At 37.8% G+C, this 27,591-nt stretch overlaps 1 protein-coding gene across 19 annotated transcripts in view; it reads left to right on the top strand.

The window, feature by feature from the left end:
* MCTP1 (multiple C2 and transmembrane domain containing 1) overlaps nt 1-27,591 on the top strand; it is a 564,253-nt gene that overhangs the window by 365,530 nt on the left and 171,132 nt on the right. For all 19 annotated transcript variants that reach the window (XM_044384008.3, XM_044384007.3, XM_044384003.3 and 16 more), the window contains 3 exons: nt 3,981-4,151; nt 7,493-7,623; nt 23,092-23,278. In XM_044384008.3, coding sequence (XP_044239943.1) covers nt 3,981-4,151; nt 7,493-7,623; nt 23,092-23,278 — 489 coding nt within the window. The remainder of the gene's footprint in view (nt 1-3,980; nt 4,152-7,492; nt 7,624-23,091; nt 23,279-27,591) is intronic.

Genomic DNA, 27,591 nt, shown 5'->3' with positions numbered 1-27,591 from the left:
TTCTGATCCTGTTGGTCTGGGGTGCCGCTAAAGAATTTGAATTTCTAGCCAGCTCTCAGGTGACACTGATGCCATTGGTGTGTGGCCTACACTTTGAGAACTTGACTACACAGAGGAAGAAAACTTTAAACAGAGCAGCAAGTGACTCAGCAAGTATCTTGAAGAGCATAAATGCTAGTTGTTTTCAAAGTTTCTTTTTTTTTCGTAATTGTGGAATTCCATTTGTCACCATTCCTTCAATGAGCTCCCCAAAACTGTGGTTTAAAAAATTAATAAAAGTGATAAATGTCTATCTTAAGTAGGTTAAATCTTTTCTGTTTATGGAATATACTGGTTTCTATTCAGGCCTCCTTCCCCCAGACACCCTTAGCCACCCTTTTACCCCCTCCCCCCCCCCCCACAGAATTGTGCCCTTAGTACACTTGGAGCTCTGCAGTACAGTCTAGAGAATCATAGGTAAGAACACTGAGGCCCAGGGACACCTGGGTGGTTCAGTCGGTTAAGCATCTGCCTTCAGCTCAGGTCATGATCCCAGAGTCATGGTATTGAGTCCCATATTGGGTTCCTTGCTTAGTGGGGAGTCTGCTGCCGCCTCTGCCTGCCCCTCCCCACTGCTTGTGCTCTCTCTCTCTCTCTCTCTGATAAATAAATAAATAAATAAATAAATAAATAAATAAATAAATAAATAAATAAAATCTTTAAAAAGGAAAAAAAAAAAGAAAGAAAACTGAGGCCCAGAGAGGGAGCAACATGCCCAAGTCACATAGTCAGAAATTCCTAGAAAGATGCAAGTGGGTCCTTATGTTAAGTCATTGTCTCTCTGAGTATTGGTGGTATAAGTTTCTATCTTCTCCCTTTACCTTATAATTTTATTTCAAGTTCCTATTCTTTATAATTAGACAAAATATTTATCTATTTAATGACTATGCATTAATCAAATTACAAAAGAATTATGGAGCTTCTTTTTTAAAAAAGATTTTTATTTATTTATTTATTTGAGAGAGAAAGAGCACAAGTGGGGGGTGGGCGGAGGGAGAGGGAGAAGCAGGCTTCCCGCTGAGCAGGAATCCCGATATGGGGCTTGATCCCAGGACCCTGGGATCATGACCTGAGCCGAAGGCAGATGCTTAACCGACTGAGCCACCCAGGTGCCCCTTGTGGAGATTCTTTTTAGAAAAGTATCATTTTTAACAAATAAAAATATTGGAGAAGGGAACATTCCTTTTAAAATGGTATCTTGTTATTATGCCTTTGGGACCTCCTCTCCTTTTCCCTGTTAACCTTTTATGCAGATCATCTTAATTCCCACATTCATTAACCCTGTCTGTGTGAAACAGTATTCCCCCTCTTTCTCTCCCTTGGCTTTCCAACTTATTTTAGGAATGTTCTTCCAGGTTATAGAAAAGCATTTTGTAAAAAATGGCAGTAGGTAAAGCCTCCATGAAGTTCATTTTGTTTCTGTAAAGCATGAAGGATCCCACAGAAAGCTTTCTTTCTCCTTCCCACTCTATAAGTAAAGTTCCTGTTCTCATGTGAGAAATGAAAAGGGGGGAGGGGCAAGCTAGGAAGGGTTTTAGACATGGTACCATTGGAGAAGCTAACTTAGCATTGCTAATTGAAGGTGCCACATAGCCTAGATTGTACCCAGGTATAATGTGACTGAGTGCCATGTATGACTTCTACTTCCAGAGTGCCTAAAAAATGTTATTAAGTATATCCATCAGCAAGCTGAAATCTTGTAAGTATGAATGCATGTGCTCCTACAAGAGAAAAGTAGAAGGTGATTTCACATATTAACCATGCAGGAAAATCTAGACTGGAATGTCATCTCAAATATAACAACACACCTCCCTGAAACATCATAGGAACATTAGGAACATTGTACTTAAATCATGATTCCTTTTAAGCTTAGGAGAGAGTGTCTACCCAAAGACCAATACTGGGAGCAGCTCAGGAATAAAGGTCAGAAATACTAGGTTGTAGTCACACATCCAACATCTATTAGCCCAAACCACACTGAGCCTCAAATTCCTCATTATTAAAATGGAAATAGCGGGGCTTCTCTTCGTACCTCAGAGGGTTTTAGTGGAAATCAAGTGATATAACACACACATATGTACTTTGAAATTGTACAGCTCTATGTAAGTTGGTTGTTATTAACTCCTTGGCCTTTGCTAAGATAATTGTTTCTTCCTATTTACAAAAATTCACTTCTTTCCTTCTTTGCCACTCGTATTCCTTAACCAAAAGTTCAGACCCAAAGTTTAGCATCTGTTTCTCTAGAGTCTATAGTTAGAGGCACTCTCAGCAGCTGCAGAAGTGGTTAGATAGATAGATAAATAACAAAATGAATAAAAATACACTGCTATCTATTGCATTATATATTAATAAGTAGCATGAAATCTTAGAACCCCTTCAAGTTCACTTGGTGCAATAAACTTTTTTAATCTGAGAAATCCTTGGTTCAAACAAAAGCCAATTCAGAAAGTCAATGTGTACAACAGAAGACAGTGGAGGGACTCTAGCTGAAGTGGGCCATGGCGTCCTGTGGAAGTTACAGGTGCCCCATGAAAGTCCGGGGCACCCCAGCACACGCTTGAATGCTGCCCTCGGAGCTCACAGTGGTGTGGGGTGTGTAGGTGCAGTCCTGTGTTGATATTAATAAGGCAGAGACCAGGCAATGTTGTGCAAAATTTGCTGGTCACCAAGGCAGGCAACTAGGCGATGTGATTTAGAAAGATTTCCATTAAAATGTTCAAATATAGAGAGTATTGTCTTTTGAAGAATGTAGTTCTTATTCTCCTAATAAAAGCAACCTGAAATGCATTACTTTTGATAATGATAGATAAAAATGGGTACGGCATTAGTGTGGTAAGGAAAAAAAAAAAGCAGAGATTCAAAATGAGAGAGGGAGTTACACAAAATAGGCTATAATTTTATAATGTTAATGTAGACGGAATTAGGCTGAAAATCGAGTCAATGTATAATTTAGAAATGGAGCCCTTTGAGGTGGAGAGACATGTTGAATTTCTTCATGAAATGACTGTAAGTGAAGAAAACATGCTTGACAGTATGAAGGAAACAGCCGTTTTTACAATACTCCTTGGTTCTGAATCCAAATCGAGAAGGTTTCAACATTTTAGCTACTTTGATTTGTTGTATGTGCTGTTTAGTTCAAAGAGATTATACAGCCATTTCTGGTAGGCTTCCTAATTTTCAAAAATTGTGACTTTGTTCACTGGCTTGAATATTGAATTGAGCATAGTAAAAATCATTAAGGAACATGTTCAAGAATTAGAATGAGAAGTAAGTTCAGAAACATACCTGCCAATATAAATCACATATGTAATTTTTAAAGTTTGTGATGCAAGTTTCAGTATAAGCAAGACACCTCAGATGGGTATATTGATTTCGTTTTCTATTCTACAGCACCTTCTCTAGTGAGCTGAAACTCCATTGTCTCCTAATGTAACAATGAAAAAGTTCTTTAATTGTCTGCACAGAACTCGTAACTAATCTTACAACTAAAACCCATTACTAAAACCAACTTTTAACATGAAAAAAAGATCTTCAAAAACCATAACTAATTAAAAATTAAATATCACAGTATGGATGGGGCCTTTGGTAGTTATAATATTTATTTTTTACTTATTTTGACACTGGCATATTTGACACATAGGCAAATGTTCTCTGATATTCTTGAAGTATCCACATCTAGTGATTCTTAAGAGTTGGAAAACTAAACGTTATTTTGAGCGTTCACCTCTTTTAAATGGCAACCTTAAATTTACCAGATGATAATTTCACATTTATTGATGTTTTTATAATTAACAAATAATCTGTAAAATACGTTTATTTTTTAATTTTAACTGCGTACTTTGTTTTATTTTCAAAAAATTATAACAGGAGAAAGGGTAATGCCAAATGAGGTGTTTTCGTTTAAAACTCAAGAGGCTAACTCTGTTTTCCTTTACCAAAAGTTTCAGACCCAAAGTTTACGTCTCTCAGACGTACACAGAAAATCACAGCTTTGGAGAGGAATAGTCAGCATCACGTTGATTGAGGGACGAGACCTCAAGGCAATGGATTCAAATGGATTGAGTGACCCCTATGTGAAGTTCCGGCTTGGGCATCAGAAGTACAAGAGCAAGGTAACCATATCTCTTTTGTGTTCCTGTCCGTATTTGGAAGGCAGTGGTTGGTTAATGGCCATGCTTTGGGAGATGAAAACGCTAGATACTTTTTTAAATGCTTAACAGAACTTCTTTCAAACATGAGGTCAGCAAACGAGACCAATAACTGTATTGTTGCATTTCTTACTTAATGTGCGCTGTGACCTTGCCCCATCTCCCCATCTGTAAAAATGAGAATTAAAATAATGCCTAGGGACACCTGGGTGGCTCAGATGGTTAAGCATCTGGCTTTGGCTCAGGTCATGATCCCAGGGTCCTGGGATCAAGTTCCACATCAGACTCCTTGCTCAGCAAGGAGCCTCCTTCTCCCTCTGCCTGCTGCTCCCCCTGCTTGTGCGCACTCTCTCTCTCTGACAAATAAATAAATAAAATCTTTAAAAAATATATTAAAAAAATAAAATAATACCTACCTAATAAAGTTATTGAGAAGATTGAATAAATATATGTTATGCATATCAAAAGCTCGGAATACTGCCTCATCCATAATAAATACTCAATAAATAGTAGTAGTAGAAAGAAGACTAGCAGCAGTAATAATAAGTATATTGTGTAATAACAGTTACATTAGTAGTAATAATATATTAGATAATCATATTAGTATTATATTATTGTTAGAAGTAATAATTAGTAAAGGTCATAGTGGTCATAGTTCTATTTGGGACACATGTCTTATCTGTGTTGTATTCAAATACAACCTTTTTGGGGGGCCCTGTCTGGCTCAGTCAGAAGAGCATGCGACTCTCAATCTTGGCGTCATGAGTTTGAGCCCCACGTTGGGTGTAGAGGTTACTTATACAAATAAATAAAAACTTTTAAAAAACTGAAAAACCACAGCAAAAACAAATACAACCTCCTAAGTGGTCAGCTTCTATAGCTCGTATTTATCGCTTGGGACAACTCATCATATCTGTCTTTATTAAAAATCACATTCCACTTTGTTGGGAATATCTTCGCTTTGACATTATCATTTTCAAGAACTTCTTTTTTATTATGTTAGTCACCATACAGTACATCATTAGTTTTTGATGTAGTGTTCCATGATTCATTATTTGCATATAACACCCAGTGCTCATTACAACATGTGCCCTCCTTGACATCCATCACCTGGCTAACCCATCCCCCCACCCCCCCTCCCCTCTGAAACCCTCAGAGGTTTTCTGGAGTCCATAGTCTCTCATGGTTCTTCTCCTCCTCTGATTTCCCCCCCTTCAGTTTTCCCTTCTTTCCCCTAATGTCCTCCATGCTATTCCTTATGTTCCACATATGAGTGAAACTGTATGATAATTGTCTTTCTCTGCTTGACTTATTTCACTAACCATGATCCCCTCCAGTTCCATCCATGTTGATGCAAATAATAGGCATTCATATCTTCTGATGGCTGAGTAATATTCCATTGTATATATGAACCACATCTTCTTTATCCCTTCGTCTGTTGAAGGGCATCTCAGCTCCTTACGCAGCTATTGTGGACATTGCTGCTATGAACATTGGGGTGCACGTGGTCCTTCTTTTCACTACATCTGTATCTTTGGGGTAAATACCCAATAGTGCAATTGCTGGGTCATAGGGTAGCTCTATTTTTAACTTTTTGAGGAACCTCCATACTGTTTTCCAAAGTGGCTGTACCAGCTTGCATTCCCACCAACAATGTAAGAGGGTTCCCCTTTCTCCACATCCAACGTAAGAACTTTTGATGAATAGCCTGCCTAGGTTCCTTCTGGCACAGGAAGTTTTCATCAGTAACTAGGTAGTTAGAAATATCACAGAGCTGATTCATTAGCAGGCAGTGAGAACTGCTCGCAGGCTGACTGAGTGACCACATGGAAAGGAAAGGTACCACTTCTGACCCGAAGGAAATCATATAGGGAAGACAATCCTTAAAAAGAGAACTGAAAAATTAGGCTCTTAATGGCCAAATAAGTAAGACAGACCATTCCCCAAAATACCATAGAAGAGCATCTGAGCCCAATAATGAGAGTTTTGAATTATCATAGGATCCATCTAGTGCCATCTTTTTTTTTCTGCCGTGGACTTAATAACATATTTTAAAGAAACTACTGATTCCAAAAATAGGTACCTATGACCACTTCTATCTTGTCCTTTATCAATTAACATCATTTCCATGTTCTGGTAGGCTTAAAACATTACTTATTTTTATAGTTCTGCTCTTTAGGTATGAAATATGAAACCCAGCTATGGACACGTGTCTCTCTTTGCTCTTTCTTTCATGATATATTGCTGATTAATTTCAGATTATGAACTTTAAAAATTGTGATTCATTTGTATTACCTTTGCACATAACATACTCCATTGCTTTCAAAGTCTTTACATCTGAAGATCTGTCTCTTATCCATTTAAAAGAGAAAAGACCACCGCATGCCCTCCTGCTAAAAAGAAAGAATAGGGAAACAAATATGAATGTTGTTTAACCCAATGGTGAATGAAATCTCAAAGCACATCAACATGGGTCACTTTATTCATTGGTTCTACCAGGTGTCTTATCTGAATACTTGAAGTTACAAAATTTCACTTTGGATAAGGTATCTTTTTTTTGTATTTGCAACATAAAGATTATACACACACACTTGTATTAAGTCACAAACACTTTTTGGCATATTGTTTTGGGGAAAGAGACCTGAGGCTCTAATCAAAGAGTTAGAGTCTAGATATTAGAACGTCGGTCACTTAAACTCTAGGTCTCAGTTTCTCCAGATATAAAATGGGGATGAAACATCAATGCTATAATTCTAACATAAATGTTTGCCTGACCACCCCAAAGTTACTTGCTGTTTCTTCCTGCTCCCATACAACTTCCTTGTCTGGGTTTTTTTTTTTTTTTTTTTTTTCACATATTCAGCTCAGAATTCCCACGTATGAGGGGAGTAAGGGAAAAAAAAAACCCTGGGAATCCACATCTCCCTTTATTATGAGATGACAGACTGCGAGTTATGTCTTTGTGCATAACCAGTTATGTAAAATAAATGCTAGTATTTGAGTGAGCTATTTCACTTATAGACTATTTGCCTCTTCTGTATAATTCATACATTTCATCTCTTATTCAAGATGACGAAGAGGTGCCCTTTGGTTTTTAGGACATATCCTCGAGGGTTCCTTCAGATGATATGCATTAAAGATGCTAGACATCTAATGACTCATTTCCATCATTTCTGGAAGCTTTTGTTCAAATCTCACACATGCTTTTCTAGATAGCACCTTAATTTTGATGTAATGCCTCGAGTTAAAATTTTTTCAAAGACTGGTATTTATGAGACAACAATTACTTTTTTTTTGTTTTCCAGATTATGCCAAAAACTTTGAATCCTCAGTGGAGGGAACAATTTGATTTTCATCTGTATGAGGAAAGAGGCGGAATCATTGATATCACTGCCTGGGACAAAGACGCTGGGAAAAGGGATGATTTTATTGGCAGGTTTGTATAATTTGGTATTTTTGGTTCACCTTAGAGATGGTGAATGTTGTTAAAAGGATAATTGCTTTATGTCTGGTTGTTGTAATTGATCTTTACCATTTTGAAGGAAGGGATCTGATCATGGTAAAGCAATGCTTGGGTGAAGGGAAAAATAGATTTGAAGACTGACCAGTAGGTGGCAGTTTTGACCAGTTGATGGACAGACCATCTGAATTTGATATATAGAAATTTTCTCCAGGTGTCAGAACATTGTGTATAAAAGTTATGGGAATTGAGAAAAAGGAATCTCATTTGATGCAAGATACTTAAAGAGCACAGTCATCGTCTGTAAAGTGGTCTGAGATCATATTACTTTTATAAAGCGTATTGTAAGACCATAAAATGCATTGTTTCCTACCATTCCCTACAAGGTAGAAAATCTTTATAATCTCTTAGGAGTTCATAAATCTGTAGAGTTCTCAAGTTTTAGTGATGGCAACATGTAAGTGAGGCGGATCCATGTTAATCTAATAATCCAGTGAAGAAAGGGGTGTTCTGAGGCTTAATGACATCTCTCCACAAAGACAAGGTTATTTCGAATGACTGCTTGAATTCTATGAATTGTTTTCTTGCTTTAAAACCTATTTTTATTTTTTGATACGTATGTGCCTTTGTGGTGAAACACATCAAAACCCGCCAATACTAAAATAAAGCATAGCGTACAGAAGAGTTTGTTAGTTTAGAATATTCTTTCTTCATTGCAGTTCACATGAATTCCAAGTCTCTACACATACAGCTGAAGAAATGAATACATACAAATAATAATCAAGGGCGTTTCGTTTTAGAAAAGCAAGAATCCAACCCAACGTGTTTGCTTCTTTGTTTTTGTTGTTGTTGTTGTTCTGAAATATATTATTTAAACAACAGTCTTCTTTGTAGGATTATAAAGTGAGAGGTTAAAGATTAGCTTCATTTAACCCGTAATGTTTTACTTATAAAACAAAATGGAAAAAACTATTGTAACCTAATACTGTGTTACCTTTCAATCCTTTTAAAAGGACAGGCCTTCGTTGCATATTTTTTCCTTTAAGTAAAACATTATTTTCAGAGTTTTCTTGAAGTTCTACCTTGTTCTCTTTGGGATATATCATCAGTGTAAGTAGCTTAAGTATACATCTGTTAATACACTGACTCTGTATCATTATGGTTGCTTATATGTCTATGTTTCTGTCTCCCTCAACATGCTATGAGCTCATTCAAGTACGTGCTTTCTAGTTCTTCTTAAATAACTAATTCATTTTCATCCTTTAGAGCAACATTAGCCATACTTGGTTACCGTAAGATAATCAGAACGACTGTCATGTGTAACTTGCTACCTCAGTCTCATTACTGTATATTCATACTTTCTTATGTTAGTAAGATAAGGAAATAATTGCTACCATGTACTGCCTTCCTGTGCTTCTGAGTCCATAGCACATGAAATAACTCTTATCCCTTTTTCTATTTTCCCCCATAATAACAGATATCTTTTTATGTATTTTTTCTTTGAAAATAATTTCCAAATTTAGAAATTATGACAATTTCGCAGCCCATCTGGTACTGACCTTTCCCTTTTCCCCACTTGATAATATTATGGGTTCTTCAAGGCCGTGGCTAATTATATTACAGAAATGGTTGGCAGAGAGGTGAACCTGTTTATCTCATCTCACCTTGTTTCTATGGGTTTGTCCATAATTTGGCAAATTTTGAGAGAGCAGTGACAATTGGCTGATCTGAAGAGAACAGGGATTGTTCTAGATAACTGGGAGCTAAGGAGGTCTTCCGAAATTTGGGAGAGAAGAAAATCATCTTTGGAGCTTTGTGGTTGGCGAGCATGTGGAGGGGCTAGGCGAGGGGCGTGCCTGAGGGGCCATGGAAGCTCTGGGCCCTATCCCCATACCTTGCCTAGGTATCTCTTCCATCTGGCTGTTCCTGAATTATCTCCATTTATAATGAACCAGTAATCTAGTTGGATGTGTATTCTCCCTTTTTATTTTTTCTAGCTCTGGGAAGTGTTACCGTGTATGTATAGTTTCTCGCTTGGGCTTTGCCTGGATTGTTAAATGAGTTGTTAATATTCATGATTATTACACAGGAGAACCCAGCAAGAAGAATCAAGGAGCCCTGGGCTCCATCACCTGCATTGCCTTGATGGGCACAACTTTATGCTCTGCTTTCCAGTATCTTGGTTATATTAAAACTGGGGTGGTGAGTTCAAATGCTACCACTAAAGAGTTATTGGGTGTTTTTTTTTTTTTAATTCTTATTTATTTTGAATGACTTACTTTTATTTCAAGTTACGTTTTTTTTTCTAAATATAATAAAAACCTACCTGGCATCAGCCTCACTTAAAAAAAAAAATCCATGTTTGGTCATATGCTATACATAATAGCGTATAAAAGCAATTTGAGCCAAAAAATTTTAGGGTACCCCAGACTACAGGTGTCCACAAGATGACTCCTAGGACAGCTTCTGAGTATCAGTTAAAACCCCTTTACACAATAAAGGGAGTTATTGTCAAATTTTGAGGTAATCACAAATGTTCAGTAAAACTTTTTTTTGTACACTCACTCTGCTAATTTAACCAATTATGCCCATTGCAGAAAAAGGAAATGACTATGGTAAATCACCGTTTAAAATCTATTCAGTGTCCAGATAGCACCAGAAACTCTTAAGTTCCTAGGTTTATGTTTATTAAGTGGTACTTTATTTTTCTATTTAAATTCAATTAATTAACATGTAGTGTATTATTAATTTCAGAGGTAGATTCATCAGTCTTATATAATACCCAGGGCTCATTACATCACGTGCCTTCCTTAATGTCTATCACCCAATTACCCCATTCCCCCACTCCCCTCCCCTCCAGTTTGTTTCCTATGATTACGGTTTGTCTCCCTCTCTCATTTTATCTTGTTTTATTTTTCGCTCCCTTCCTCTATGATCCTCTGTTGTTTTTTAAATTCCACATATGCGTGAGATCATATAATTGTCTCTCTCTGATTGATTATTTCAGTTAGCATAATATGTTAAATTATACTTTAAACACATTCTGCCACTGAAAAGAAAGATATTATTATATCTAAGTGGTAGGCAGGGTAAAGTCACTGTGTTTATATGAAGATTGTGTAGTAATGGTGGAAATAATGCAGATTGTAATAGAATTCCTGGGTTCCTAGGGTGGTTTAGATGAGAATTGACTTATAAGTGAGAGTTCTAGGAGTAAAGTAACAGCAGTAAAATTCATCCTGGTCTTCTGCCTTGTTTTGCAAGCTATCATTGCAACATTTTGTGTCCTATTAACTTTTTGTTTTTTATTTACTTATTTATTTAGAAATATTTTTACATGTAACAATGTAAATTTAAGGTGTATAATAGTTGATTTGATACACTTATACATTGTAACATGATTGTCCTTGTAGCTCTCGTTAGCACCTCTATCACATCACACAATTATTTCTTTTTTGTGAGGAGAATAATTAAGATATGTCTGTATTAACTTAAAAAGTAGAAATTATTCTGGGAGTTGGCTGGTGGTTGGTAAGTAAATTTAAAGTTGGCCCTGAAGGATAACACTGTCCCTTCAAATGGCTAATAACTTTTTTTAAGGGTACTATCTAAATTCAGTCCTAAACTTGAGAATGCTTGTATGGATTGGATTATCTACATAGACTGGTTTATTGTGTTAGAATTTTGTTATTGTCCTACTTTATTTTCTAGTTTTGGTCAAAAGAATGATTTTTGAAAATGTGTTTTGTAAATGTTCAATAAAGGTGTTTTGGGTTTTTTTTTTTTTTTTTTTCGTCATTATAAAGACAAGGCTGGCTATGAATGAAAGGGCCACTTGCAAATTTGGAGTGTTGATACAGTAAAAAATATTTAACACTGAACATTACCCACTGTCATTCCCATTTGAACCCATGCAGTCAGGCTTATGCCCCCCAACAATCCACCAAAACTGTTCTTGTCAAGGTCACCTGTGACCACCAAGTTGTTAAATCCAATAGCCAGTTTTCAACCTTCATCTTCCTTTACTCAGCAGCAGTACTGGACTTGGCTGGTTGCTTCCTTACCCTAACGCACATTTGTCACTTGGCTTCTAGAACACCAGACTCTGTTTTCCTCTTACCTCATCACATGTTCCTTCTTGGTCTCACTCACAGAATTTTCCTCATCTCCCTCCTGTTTTAGCTCTGGAGAGCCTCAGAGCCCACTCCTTGGGCATCTTCTCTGTCTATACCTGCTTCCATACTGTCTCCATCCACTCCTGTACTTTCCATACTGTCTGAGATGGAGAATGACAAACAGCTCCACTTCATAACCCTTCCTTGAACTCGATTCCACACCGTCTGTCTGCTAGATCTCTCCACTAGGATGTCTAATGGACTTCTCCAGTTTAGCAGGTCCAAAGTCAAATTTCTGATGCCCAATATCCCCAAGTCTGCTCTTCCTTTCAAATTCTCCCTTGTTTGTTGTTAATGCCAAAAACCATGGAGTCTTATTTGTTTCCTTTCTTTCTCTCACTCTTATCAAATCCATCAGCAACCTACCAACTTTTCCTTCAAAATATACTCAGAATCCACTCTTGGTTTTGAAACCATCATCAGCTCTTATGTGGACAATAGGCATAGCCTCCTGTTCTTCCTTCCACATAACACAAATAAAATAATTTAACTCCTCTGCTCAAAACTCTTCAATTGTTTCCCATCTTAATCTGGGCAAAACATGGGTAACTCCTTATAGTGGCCCATAGTGCTTCACATGATCTAGCCCTCTTATCGCTGTGCCCTGAACTTCTGCTGTTCTGCCCCTCCCTCCCTTCGCTCTGTTCCAGCCTCTTTGCTCTTCCTCAAGCACACCAGACACCCTCCCACTGCACAACCTTCCCCTCCATCTGTAACACTCTTTCTTAGGTATCCAACTGGCTTGTTCTTCACCTTCTTTAGGCATTGTGCACAAATGTCACATCAGGGAGGCATCCATACCAATCCTATTTTAAACCCAAACCCCCTTTCCTTGACATTCCCTTTCCCCTATCCTGCTGTGTTTTCCTCCATAGACTTAATCACCATTTGACATATATACATTTCACTTACTTATTTTATCATTTATTTCCCACCACTAGAATGGAGTCTTCACGAGGGCAGAGATTTTTGAGCGTTTTGTTTTTGTTCACTGTTGCATCCCCAATGCTTAGAAAAGTATATGGCTTACAAGAGGTGTTTTATAAATTATTTGCCAGATTTTTATTGAAATACCTGAAGTTTGATTTAATACCAGAAATTATGGCTCTTCTTTCTCTAAGTACAGTTGACCCTTGATCAACATGGGCTCGAACTACACATGTCCACTTATACACAGATTTTTTCCAATAAATACAGTACTGTAAGTGTATTTTCTCTTCCTTTTGATTTCCTTAATGACATTTTCCTTTTTCTGGCCCTCTTTATTGTAAGAATATAGCATATAATACATATACTGTACAAAATATATGTGTTGATCGTCTGTTCATGTTATCAGTACATCTTCTGGTCAACAGTAGGCCAATAGTAGTTAAATTTGGGGGGAGTCAAAAGTCATACACAGAAGTTCAATTGTGCAGGGGGTTGGTGCCCTAGCCCCCATATTGTTCGAGGGTCAACTGTAAATACATAACTTGACAATAGGTGTTAATGCAAAGGCAATTAGAACAACATGACTTAGCGGAAGGTATGAAATTTCAGTGTATTTGTACATAACTCAAAAAGGGAGAATTACTGAGTTAGAGTGTAAAAGTGTCTGAATAACACTTATACTTGAAAAATACTAAATTGTTGCATTTTTTTTTTAAGTAGCCTATACATTTACCAAGATACTTATAACTTCTTCATCATTCTAATATCCAGGGAGTTAATGCCATCTGGTTAGTAAATTTTACACACAAAAAATAAATTTACCATGAATAGAAAGAAACAATAATATCGATGTCCTACAATGAATAGGGCACTATTACATTAGCTCAATATTAGGGGATAACTGGAGTGGTTCGTATTATGCCAGTTTCGCAGATGCAAAACGTGAGGTAGAAGGAGATTTAGAGGTTGCTCAGCTAGTATGAATCTGGGGTGATTGACCTGAGATTCAAATCCAGAACTCCTGACTCTAAAGTCCATGCTCTTTTCACTTTGGTCTTGTATTCAAAATGGTCTAACGCCATTAAGTGCTCAATAAAATGCCAAGTAGTCAGTAAACCAACTTAAGTGGTATATACAATAGTGCAAGTTGGAACAACAAATTTTACCTGTCGCTGAACTACAACGATCAAGTGAAGGTGAAATAATGTTAATCTGCATGTAATTATTTAACTTTCTGATCACCTGCATTTTGGCAGGCAAGACGGACTGCCACCTTTACGATAATCAGCTAATAAATCCTCATGATTGTTACACTTTTATGCAGAGCAGTAATCTGAACAAATTGGCTGCCGACAGCTGCGGTAAATTGCCAAGAATGAGTGCTGTCAGAGAACAAGTTGTTTTTATGAATGTGCAGAATAAGTAAATCCTGTGTCAAGCAATCTTATTCAGTTGGAGTTATTTGCAATCCAATATAGCAAGATTTATAACGTTATTTATTAGTGTCCAAAACGCTTGTTTATCTTTAAAGTGGCATTGATTTGGGGTACATATATTTTAGGTTGGTGAATTGCTACTGAGTTTATTTGTTGCGTTGTGATGAGGGCTTAGGCATTGGAACTGTCCATGACAGCAAAGTGCTACAGATGTAAGCTTCGCTAGAGAGCTCTAGTTCAACAAAATTTTTATTAATGATGTTTGATAAGAAAAACTTATTCCAAATGGGCAAGTTCTGGATAAAGAACAAATGCTTCCAAATTCTACAACCATAAAAAATAAATGTGTAACTCTGTATTTAACGCAGAAGGAAGGAGAATGTGGGATGTGTAAGTAGTGTGGCAAGTGGGGAAAACAGCCTTTGACTTTGGATGGTAGCCACATTAATGTTCTCTGCAGGTTGAAGGTCATTGCATTTGACCCTCTGTGGATTCTAACTTGCAATGTTTCCTATTTGTGATACTAATTCGCCAATGACTCTTTTACTTCCCATATAGAATGGAAACAATCCTCCTGCATTAGTCATTTGAAAGCACAAAGACAGCTAGTCAGAAAATTCTAAACTGAAGAGGGTTTTTTCATGAAATCATTTCACCATTTTTCTTCCTAAGGATTGAGTGAAATATTTCATTAGGGAGATCGACAATATTTAAGAAGGGAATGGAATGTGTCATTGATTCTTGTCGTGGTTTTTCATAAAATCAACCTAAGCCAAATATATTAAGATTCCAATCTGTTTTCTTTCATGGGTTACTATTCTTTTCTTCTGGAGATTTCTTGCAAAAGTTCCTACTCAATGCAGTGTTTCTTATACAGTGGGCAAAGCTTCCAAAGACAGTTTTCATGTGCTACCGTGTGCATATTAAATAGTTTACCTTCAAGACAGTGAATGAAGAATTTCACAAGTTTGTGGAAGTATGCTCTGATAAAGCAATCTCCCCAAAGATAGTCAAACAGTGAAAACTTCCGACAACAGAAAGGCAAGATTAGTATTAGCATTTTGTAATGTCAGAGGTGGTGTAAAAACTGCGTAATTGTGAAACTTGAAAACTCTTTAGTGGTTATGTATTGAAATCTTTAAAATGCAGAGATTCTAAAGAATCATGTATTATATTGATTTACAATATGAAAGTTTATAATATATTACATATTAGTTTTATGAATGGAAAAAAGTTCTCATATATTACAAAATCTCAACAGCTCTAATTTTATTGTTAGATTAGGTCAAAATTATGTAAAATGTATGTTTTTTAAAATTACCCCCTGCCCAAGGAATCCTGTAGAGGTTTGTCTGCCTGTTCCGAAGGCTTTGTTTTCAAGTGTCTTGGCTAATCATGATGGCTTCATAGTATCATTAGCTAACACTTGGAAGGCACAGCACACACTCAGAAGTTTATTGTTAACGTAGGTGTAAATTTCTATTGCAAATATTATACTTTGTTACTTTGGAATTGTTTTGGCTGAGTTCTTGTGAGATCAGGTTATACCACCATTGGTTCGTCAGTCAGAAGGTGGCTGACACGGGGCTCAGCTGGGAGAAGTGGTTCGTGGTTCGGCACCTTCTTGTTTATCATTCTGCTCGCTTGTGCTTGTTCAATTAGCATTATCGTCCACCCACAGTTTCTTTACTGGGATCTTTTAAAGCCAATTGTCCATTTTGTGAGGATTAGTTCAGTTAAAACTAGATTATATAATCCGTAAATCCACTTAACGAGGCATCTATGAACTGCAATTCAGTGAAAGCAAGTCAGCAAGTAAGGGGGCCACTGCCAGCCCCTCTATGTTACACAGCTCCTACTCTTTTCCAAAATACTTGCAGGCCAGAAGTGATATATCTGGTGCAAGGACCACCTGTGTTAATGCACATATCAAATACTTAAAAAGCTTGATTCTTGTCCTATTTTTAAGTTACAAAAAAAAAAAAATTCAAATAGTCCTAACATTTACTTCCTGCACCCCAGGGTACTCACATGTATGTATGTGTATGTATCCAGGGTGCTAAGCACAAGACTGCTTCATCTGGGAGGAATATCATTGGTCACTGGTTCAGAAATAGCAGACAGAAAGGTAAAGGAGGAAAAAGATGGTAAGAACACTGAAATTTTACTCTTTAACTCTTAGAGAGAAATGTCACCAAATAAATGTGACCTATTTCTTTCATGTGGCTAAATAAATGCATACAGTTTTTAGAAAGCACAAAGAACTTGAGGCTTTTGTATGGAAGTCAGGAATGTTCCAGTTCTTGCCATCATTTAATTTCTCGGAGTCTCAATTTCCCCATTTGTGGAATGAGAGAAAGTAGCTCTGAAATCTTCAGTTTTGAATCTGTTTTGATTCTCTATTGATTGATTTTTTATTTAAATTCAATTAGCCAACTTATAGTACATCATTAGTTTCACACGTAGTGTTCAATAATTCATCAGTTGAGTATAACACCCAGTGCTCATCCCATCATGTGCCCTCCTTAATGCCCATCACCCAAATACCCCCATTCTCCCTCTCCCCTCCCCTATAGCAACCCTCAGTTTGTTTCCTATAGTTAAGAGTCTCTCATGGTTTTTCTCCCTCTCTGATGACTTCCCACTCAGTTTTCCCTCCCTTCCACTGTGATCCTCTGTGCTGTTTCTTATATCCCACATATGAGTGAAACCGTAGGATAATTGTCTTTCTCTGATTGACTCATTGATTGATTGATGAGTTGGGTTCAGCAGGGATAGTGAGTTTTTAAATTTTCCAGTTTTGAACCAAGTCATATGTGCTAATAAAATCACACACTATATTTAGATAGTACTTTCAACTTTTTAAAGTACTTTCTCACCTATTATGCCTGTGTTCTTACAACTCTATGCAAAGAGAAGGCATTTTTTAAAAATTTTTATTTACTTATTTATTTATTTTTGAGAGAGAAAGCAGGGTGAGGGGAAGTGGGGGAGGGAGAAGGAAAGAGAATCTCAAGCAGACTCTGAGCTGAGTGCAGAGCCTGACATGGGACTGGATCTCGCAACCCTGAGCCATAAGCAAGAGTAGACACAGAACTGACTGAGCCACCCAGGCACCCCAAAAGAAGGCATTTTTTAAAAAAAATTTCCATTTGATAAATGAGGAAAGCTGATGTACAAAACTCTAAGTGGCTTGCATAATATCAGAATGCTAATGAATAAGCTTTATTAAAACTTCGTGTGCTGAGGGGCGCCTGGGTGGCACAGCGGTTAAGCATCTGCCTTCGGCTCAGGGCGTGATCCCGGTGATCCAGGATCGAGCCCCACATCAGGCTCTTCCGCTATGAGCCCGCTTCTTCCTCTCCCACTGCCCCTGCTTGTGTTCCCTCTCTCGCTGGCTGTCTCTATCTCTGTTGAATAAATAAATAAAATCTTTAAAAAAAAAAAAAAAAAAAAACTTCGTGTGCTGAATCCCTGGCCACGGACTCTGAAGCCATTTGAACTTTGTTCAGAACAACATGCTAAGTCTATGGTAGTTCTGGGAAAAAGGAAATGAGAAACCAGAAGGCTTAGCAATGACCGAGTCTACAGAATCTAACAGAGCCTGCCACATAAGGCACTTAAAAAATAAGTAATGCATAAATGAGTTAATGAGTGAGTGAAAGAAGTGTTGAAAGAAATCAAATCCCTTTCTTTCTAGGAAGACAATATAAGGTGGTAGAATGAGCACATTGCACGTTAGTCCTGGCTCTGCCACTGTCAGCATGGGTAAATTTTTGGTCTCTCTTGATTTCTATATTGTCTATAAGAACTTCAGTACTTTAGAGCACCAACTATATTCCAGGTGCTGTGCTAGGCCCCTGCCACTGAGATGTCTCAGGATACCGGCAGAGAAAGACAACTGCAGGTTATTTCATCGAGAATGGGTAAAAATTTGGCAAGCAAAGATAGACACATCATCTCAGGCAAAGGGGTTGCCTTGTCCAAACACAAAGAAACAGGTCTAAGCCCTCGCATGGGTGGTGGGAGAATCACAAGCTGTCTGGAATGACTTCAGCAGTCAGTGTGAGTCTGCAAGGGACACATGAGCTGATGGTAGGTCAGGAAGGGCACCACTGCCTCGCCAAGGGGATTTCATGGGTGGTGGGAACCGAGGGGAGGAGCACGGACAGGTTTGTGTTGTAGATATCTGTTATTGAGGGGACTGAATTGTATCAATGGTTTTTGCCTTCACCAGATTCCCTAAGAACAGAGCTTGAGGCAATGATTAAGTGCTGATACTTCATTGGGAGGTACAATCCCAAGCACTGAAGGGGAGAAAGAAAGAAGGTAAAACAGGGAAGACTAGGAGGTAACACAAGGAAGTATTTTCCTGGGAGGGCCCCTGTGTTTCAGAGACGTAGCTGGTTGCTGTGCACCCTCTTGGCCACTTGTGGACAGGCTGTATGGAGACTCACACTTTGAAGCACTCTGTGAGAGGGAAGGAGGTATGAGGAGTTACCTTCCTATCTCCTATTCCATCAATCTCAATTCACCCCTCGAGAAGACACTTCTGCATTGTTTCATCTAGTTTCTTTGACCAGTGATTAGGGAGCCAGATCCCACAACCCACAGTGTGGCTTTTTATCCAAGCGTAGAAGCAGTCTTAGAAGCCAGAAACTTGGGGCTTGTGGCCATTGGGCCTAGATGCACAGTGGCAGCCAAGTGGAGCACCCGGCTTATTTTGGTAAGTGAACCTTGAGCCAGTCCTAGGTGAAAGCCGCATGAAGACCCAAGCACAGTTAATTGGTTATGGTGCTGGGAAGAAAAGCAGTCCCTTGGGAAGGCACAGACAAAGTCACAGCTGTAGCAAAGCAGGCAGCAGAGGATCCAGGAGGCTGTGGCTCCAGGAGAATCTAAGAGGATGAAAGATGTATCTACCAAACCTACAAGTGGAACATCAATATGAAACGGACGTACGAGGAGCTGTTCTTTGAACCAGAGAGAAGGGTCCACACACTATTTTTCACCCTTCTCCCCTCCATGGCAAATTTTGAGGTACCCCTTAGTGTTCCTTGGAAGACAATTTCAAATAGATTAGATTATCTGCCTTCTAGCATCAAATGAAGACTCTTGGGGGGGGTGATACATTTGAGGAATGATATTTCATTGCCTATAAGATGAATTTGTTCTCTTAGTTGTTTGGTTTGTGGAATTGCAAAGGGAAGACGTAAACAAGGTAAACATGGATAGAGTTGTAGCAAAGTGTGATTTGGGGTTTTCAGGAATTTTAAGTTCATCTAGTTCAATTACCTCATATCACAGATGAGAAAACTGGAATTCAGGAGGGTAAGTTGTCTTGGGAAAGGTCATGCAACTAATTAGTGACAGATGGAGGGCTGAAAGCAAGGGACTCTGACTCCCGATCCTGAGCTCTTTTCCCTGTATACGTATCTGTGTATGTACTTCATGAATTTGCCTCAGTACTTTTTAAATTTTGCATTTCATTTTGATAACAATTTGAATCTATTAATTTGTCTATTCTGGCCATCCAGATTACCGCCGAGGACTTTTATATCCAAACCGTAGTGCACCCTTTCTTTCTTTAGGACATAACAGTACAGGTGAGCTAAATACGGGTGAATCTGCCTGTTGGGCGGCTATACCAGATCACCGCAGACTGGCCGGTTGTAAACAACAGAAATGTATTTCTCACAGCTCTAGAGGCTGGCATGTCCACGATCAAAACACCAGCAGATTCTGTGTCTGGTTTCCTGGTTCATAGACTACTGTGTTTTCTCTGTGTCCTCAAATGGCAGAAGGGGCGAGGGATCGTCTGGGGCCTCTTTTATGAGGGCACTAATCTCATTCATGAAGGCTCCACCCTCAGGACCTAATCACCTCCTAATACCATCACACTGAACAATAGGTTTCAACATAGGAATTTCGGAGATAAACATTCAAGCCATGGCCCTGACCTCTGGGAATAAGTCCTGGATTCACTTTGCAATAGACTTTTGCAGGAGTTGCATCTTTGTACATATTTATTCAACAGCAACAAAGGAGTAGCAAAGGCCTTTTTTCTACCAGATTCCAGCAATAATTTGATTTAATGTAGTATCAGTGATGCTATAATGCTAACTTATTTCTAGAGTTAACAAGACAATTTTGTTCAATTATCAGGTGACATTTCATTTAAAATGGCATCTGAGGATTACTCCTGAGCAGAGTTTTTAAATGAATAGGAGAGCTGACTAACCCAAACTAGCAAAAAGAACCTTGGAGTCGTTAATACTCTCTTCTAATATGTTTACATAAGTAGGCATTTTCTATATTGGAGTTATTAAAGTCAAAATTCTGAAACACTAAATATAGGACAGGATCTGAAACTATCTCTACTCAAATACCCGTTTTAAAACTTTAGTTGCAGCATAATCTTCCCTATAAATTTCCAATGTCAAATTTTATTAGTTTCATAGTTTTAAAAATTTGATTTGTATATTTTTCTGATTTTATCTTCTTATAAGAGCAATAACTTACAGTCTTCTTCCATAGCTTATATAAATTTTAGAAGTATAAAAATAACATAGTTCCATACTTGAAAACTGAGGTAATTTTTTCTGTTAGAAACAAGTGCAGATTTCATCCAGTTTAAGAACCACGGCAAATAGATCCGCCTTGGTCTGGTATGCACAGTTACTTAGTGAAGACTAGCCCAGGAAAAAGCCTAGAGCTTGGAGTCCATTGTTCCAAGTTCAGGTCCTAGCTCTGCTAACAACTAATTGTATATCTTCATTAAGTCATGTCGCTTCTCTGGACTTTAGTTTTCTTATTGCTAAATTAAGGAGATTGTGAGGGCCGCAAATACCTATGCCTGTTTGAACCAGATACAGAATTAAGTGAAATAATGTAAATAATAGACAGTATTCGGGACAGTAATTAAGTCAGAGGACATTTACTCTGTCTTAAAATGTTTTTAATTCAAAACTTTTTTTAGCACTACAAGCAAAAACAACACATCCGTGGACCAGATGTGACCTGAAAGTTGCCAGTTTGCAACTCGTGGACTAAATCCTCTTTAGAGCACTTTCCCCAACTCCAGCGCATCAAGCGCAATGACTAACGTAAATGAAGAGTAGGCCAGCATCCGTAGGACCTGTGTAAATGGTAATGGCCATAGAAGGAAACTCCCCAGAAGGCTTTAGTGTATTTTAGGAGTGGCGCAGTGTCATACCAAAGAGTAAGGCGAGGACAGGGTTGGGAAATGCAGGATCCAAATGAGTGAAGGACCTTTCTTGTTCCCAACTTTATCCAACCAAAAGTACTGTGCGAATTGTAACCCATGTTTGATTCTCTAGTATCATACTCCCAGTCTAATCCAAAGATTCATTTATACTCCACAAACTATAGGCGAAACACTCTGCCAGTTACTGGAAAGAGCTGTAGAAAACCATATTGACATCTTTCCTTTTTATTAGAGAATGCATTTGATTGGTTGGTGTTCACCATTGCATCTTTCTCCTCAATTTGGTCCAAGTGTTATTGACAAGAACATAATTCCAATTAGACAAGGATTTGGTATGTTTCTTTAGCCTTCAGAGTTTAAGGAGACAGTGTGAAAGTATTTTGAAATGCATGTTGTATTCGCAGAAACAATGAAGGTGTTTGATATACGTTCTCACTTTAGGAAGATGTTTTCCAGACTTGGTCCAGACTCTGATTTCCTGCTCTCTTTCAACAATTAACATTGACACCCACGAACTTTCTGTCTCTGACCAGGGTGTTGCTTTTTCTTTTCACTTCTTGCATCTGTACTCCTCTTCCTCTCAGTTGTTTCAGTCCCAGCTATCTCCCTTGTCATTTTTAATAGGCACAGATAAAAGGAAAATGGCAGACTTTGGTTCAATTTCTAAATTTATTCATACTAAAGAGATGCTTGAACCCAACTATAAGCTTCGAGGCCCTAGTCATAGAAATTTAATTTAAAAGTAAAGCAATAGACAATAAATGGAGTAAAGAATAAGAATGAACAAAAATTTAATCAGTCCCTGGTAGCTGACTCCCATGTTTATAATATGTTACCACATGTATGCTTATAGTTGACTATTTCCTGTTTTAAATGCCTTTTGTTCATACCTACCCCCTTTCTCTCAGTTTATTGTTTTTGTGATCACCTTATTATCTTTCTCTTCCAAACCAATGGACGTTTTTATGAAAAGAGTTTGCAAGGTGTTTAGCTCTGAGAGAAGAGCTTATCAAGCATGGGCTGCCATGTTATGAAACGTCTTTTAGAAAAATGCTGGCACATAACCCTTGAACTATAACATTTTTGGAAAATTTGTTTTTATTTGGATTTATGTGTGGTATTCTATGAATAAACTGTCATGGTTTTAAAAATGTAAAACTTACGGCATCATCAAAGTACATATTCTATTCATTGCTTAATAACATTTATGAAGGAAAGAAGAACCCCATTGTTTAAAAACCTACACAAGAATTTAGATTCTCAGTGGTTTGCCTCTCCAGACAGCTCGTGGTAGTCTTTCTGTCGGCAAAGCCCTACACTAGGCCATCCAGGATTGAAAGTCCCTTCCGACTTAATGAATACGGTGACAACGGGTAGTAATGGAATCAGATAAACATGTGTTTTGTATCTTACAGAAATAAGAAATTGGACACTAAAAATAATCATCGTCTAAATTTTGTGAAGAAAGTGTGCTGAATCTAAGGTGTATTCTTTCAGTGGCTCAAACAGAATTTCTATTGATTTATCTTTCACATAGCTCTGAGCAGCCTGCACTTTCACTGTTTGATGTGACCAAAAAAAAAAAAAAAAAAAAAAAAAGGAAGGAGGGAAAGAGAAGAAAAGAAAAAAGGGAAAGGGAAAGGAAAGCCATTTGCTAATTCAAAACATTTGTTTCCAGGTGCCAGGTGGACCTGTCGGCCCTCAGTAGGGAACAGACACACAAGTTGGAGTTGCAGCTGGAAGAGGGTGAGGGACACCTGGTACTACTGGTCACCCTGACAGCTTCGGCCACAGTCAGCATCTCTGATCTCTCGGTCAACTCCCTGGAGGACCAGAAAGAACGGGAGGAAATCTTAAGGAGATATGTACGTATGTAACCCTCCTAATTCAAGGTCATGTGTGACGAGCTGAGGTGGTAAATGATTTACTTGGAGTGACAGAAGTACATCTGAAGGGCTGTGTGACAGTTGAGTCAGCAAAAACAGAGAGCTGGGCAAATGCAAACGCCGTTCCCCTGAGGTCTGCCCACCTGCTCTTCTCTAGAGCCTCTTCCAAAGCAAGCTCTAGATTCTGAGCCTCTCCGCAGGGATTTTGTCATGCAGCACAACTCTCATGCAAGGCAACTTCTCATAAAGGAAAGTCAAGTATACAGAACATCACCTCAAAATTAATTCATTGACCCTTTGTAATTGCAATTAAGAGTTCTTTGTCTTTCCAAGTTTGAGATGGAATTAATGACACCTACATTAATTAGTAGCTTGGTAATGAGAGGATATTCACAGAAAGAATTTTTATTTCAACTGCTTAGAAAAGCCTCACTCCATTCCTTTATCTTATTTTAATGAATGTGAAATATAATTAAAAGGAAGCCTCCTTCCCTTTGGATCATTTGAGGAGTGATAGGGTGGAATAGTGAGTCGCTGTAGTAAGCACCCTTCTCAAATTTCACCAAACCAGAATATTCACACCCAAATTGACCTATTTCCCAGCATCCTCACACTGTGCATTTCCACCATGTAGTTTTCTTCAGTCAACAGAGAGGGGAGCTCTTACTCCACCATTCTCTCTCAATGGCGTCTCGGTAAAGTGAATGCCTTGGTACCCATGAAGCTGGGAAAAAAAAGCTTTTCCACTTAAAATTACAAAGCTTGTATTGTACAACGCTGCCAGGTGTTTAGAAGCCTCCTCTAGACATTCAGCCATGAAACCAAGCTCTGACTAACAAAGAACCGCTTAATTTTTTTTTTTAGATTCTAAAATATTCCTATTTGCTGACTGACATCCTTCCAATAACTGAATTTAATAAAGATGTACCTTATCAGGCTGTGCAGATAACATGGAGTGCTGGTACTAATGCTCTACAATATTCTTCAAACAGATTAGCAGGATGTGGGCTTCAGCAAATTTATTCTGGCTATCTCCACCGAATCAGCTGTCTGCTAATGCTTGTACAACTCATCCACCAATGGTGTTATCATAAACAGTTTAATAGAGGTGACTTAGCAAGCCTAAATAGTATATATTTTTAAACCACCTAAGAGCCCAGCATATTGTTGGGCATCTTCTAATATGCAATTGCAATTATGAGAATTATTTCACATTTTGGTACCCACAAAAACATGTTCTCCTGTTACCAGGAGTGAGCCTTGTGAGTTGAAACAATTTTAAAGGAATTAATTGGTATATTAATATAAAAATTCTAGGTATTATGATACTGTATTTTATGTATTAATATTTGATACTATCCTATATATTAGGATGATAGTGCAGGCTAGGTAATGAGGACTAATCCAACTATGATTGATTCTTTTTTTTTTTCTTTTTGCCAGATGGGTTTCCTTAAATCGGCCATTTCCATTCAGAATTTGAATATTTGTTTCCGCACCTTTTTTCAAATGTTAGTTATCATTTGAATAAAATATAAAATATTATGTGGATGCCCTGGTTAATTCTCTGATTACATGCTGCTCAACATATTAAAAACTGAACCATATTTAAAAATTTTTTTTTAGCCCTGCATTGCAACATAGGCCTGTATCTCCCTCTAGAGACATAGTTGCTACGAAGCTACCATATGCAGGGTAGCACACGTGTTATAATTGCTCATAGCAATACAAGGACAGAGACCTATGCTTTATGGTTTTGTCATGTTTCCTTTTTATTTCACAGACTATGAGATGAATGAATGCTGTATCATGTCTGAAACATCACTTGTTTCAGAGAAACACATAGAGGAGGTTATTTGGGGAATTAGTTATATGTTTTCCTGGGAGAACATGTGTATTTTTTAAAATTTAGGCAAAACTTATCAATGTGATTTGGCACTGGCCATAGTGAGGAAAGTAAATTAATTACCCCTTGAAAAAGCTCTCCATTTCTATCATTCAGTTGTTCATTGTGAAGCCTCGAAGCCCCACAAATTAAACAGACATTACTGTGTGAGCCATTATTTGATCACTTCTTTCTGAAAAGATGGCTAATTCCATTTTTCTTTTTTTTTTTTTTCTTTTTTGGGGGGAGGAAGGCAGGGAAGGTCACTAGGGGGCGGGTAGTAATGGGTAGTAGACCAAGAGCGATTATATGACCTTTTCAGAACGGGTATGCTGAACCCTTGCTCCCCCTTGTCACAGTTTAAAAACCAGAGGAGCTAGTTTAGAGAAGAAGTTGTTAGCATTCCATTTTTATTATGACATTTCACAGTCATCTGATTTAATGTCCCTTGACCGGATTGTCCACCGTGAGACGATGGGCTTGAAATGTTATTTAGAGCATTGATAAAAGGTGAGCGGTTCTAAGATGACAGCGAGTCATAAGGCTGGTGGTGTGACATTAATTTTCTCCATAACAGAGATGGAATAAGACGTCACGGTGACAAGCTGTCAATCAGCCCTGGCCCCTCAGAGCATCTCGATGCCATAGGATGGGGTATTGCCTCTCCCGTAATAGAGCTGAACTGAGATGCTCTCCCTGACAGCTGCTGCAGCCATAGAGAAAATATATTATACAGCCTTTCATTAAAAAAATAAAGAGGACTCCTCTCCAGAGCATTTCAATCTTTTCCCATCTATTGAGGGCTGAAAGGATTCACAGCAAATCATAGATTCCTCTGCTATGGAAATTTCTGGCTTCAGAAGCCATCCAGGTTTTGAGGCCTTCTAAAATAACCATAAATAACAAGGCAGGAATGCCTCTTGATGAAGCATTCCTGAAAGGTATATTTTTAAACCGATATATTTAAGTTTTTTGCTTTTTTTTTTTTTTTTTTGGAATTCTTATTATAAGCGATGTATCACTGGCCTAAACAGTTGAAGTTGGCAATAAATTCCTGAGTGTCAGCTGACTGGAGGAAAGAAACCCTTCAAACAATAATTACCCCTCCAAATGAGAAGCAGAACATTGGAGCTGAAACGTCAGAGATTATGTGTCTGTGCAGGGAGGTTACTAGTATGAAACAGTTCTCAGCCCGGGGATGAGATTTGTTTTAGACATGGTGAAACTTGGTCAGAATTGCTCCCAAAAATTAAAGGACAGAAACCTTTTGATAAAACTCTTCTCTATCATTAGGATAGGAGACTTACCTGGTTCATAACACTCAGGGAGTTCTGAGATAAGGAGGAGCTTCTCAAACCTGATGTTACTGTATCAGAAAGACAACACGCCAACAAACCTCTGAACTATAATACTACTGTCTGAAGTTGTATTTCAGTTAAGCCCTTAATTTACAGGAATTTAAATAGAGAAAGAGGTGCATTTTTCCTGAGCCCTGTCATCTTATAGTTTCAATAGATTTTGGGGTGATAAACAGCTGTTTAAAAACAATACAAGATTAAGAGCTAATTCTGTGCTCAACACTCTTAATAGTTAGGTGCTGAGATTACCCATCTAACTGCACTTTCTCCTCTCAATATACCAAGGTCATAGCGTCAGTGTACACGATGACTAGTCATACAGGACTGATCAAGTTAATATCTCAGTAAGCTTCTGCTTGTCAGTATTCTCACATCCTTAAAACAAGGACGGGGATGTTCCTTAGTAACAGTTTAATAACTTCGTTATGCTCCGTGGTCTTAAAGCATTTTAGGGATTATAATACAGAAGTACCTTTGATTTACTGAGTAGAAACGCTAGTCTTATCATAGGAAAAATGCTAGGAAGCGTAAATAAGCAAATGCATATAACTGTTCTCTATCAATACTTCATCTTTAAATATTTGTGCCCATTAATTAGAGTTCTGAATTAGCACATCGGTATCCCTCTTTTAATGCCTTTGGGTACTGTACTTCCCAAAGCACTACCATTATTAATTTATAACATTAAATAGGTTTATCCTATGGATCTGATTCTTCTATTGAAATTTCCCTACCTCTATACACACTACATGGCAAATAAAATTGCAAACTTAAGAAAAATTATTCATCACTTTTGAATTTATTTTTAGTGATCAATTTGACTTATTTTAGAAGTTATATATGATTTTTTCCTAAAAGATTCATGGAACTATGTAAATCTTTCAATCAAATATTAGAAAACAGTATTTCAGTTATTTAACCCTCATCTAGCACATGCAATTTCCAAAACTCACCAAGAAGAAAAGAATAAAAGAAATATTAATATTGACTTTTTTTTCAAGATTTTATTTATTTACTTGACAGAGAGACAGCCAGTGAGAGAGGGAACA

This window comes from Ursus arctos, unplaced genomic scaffold (assembly GCF_023065955.2).
Source record: "Ursus arctos isolate Adak ecotype North America unplaced genomic scaffold, UrsArc2.0 scaffold_5, whole genome shotgun sequence".
NCBI lineage: Eukaryota > Metazoa > Chordata > Mammalia > Carnivora > Ursidae > Ursus > Ursus arctos.
The sequence above is the reverse complement of the archived record's forward strand: the minus strand, read 5'-3'. Positions and strand labels throughout refer to the sequence as shown.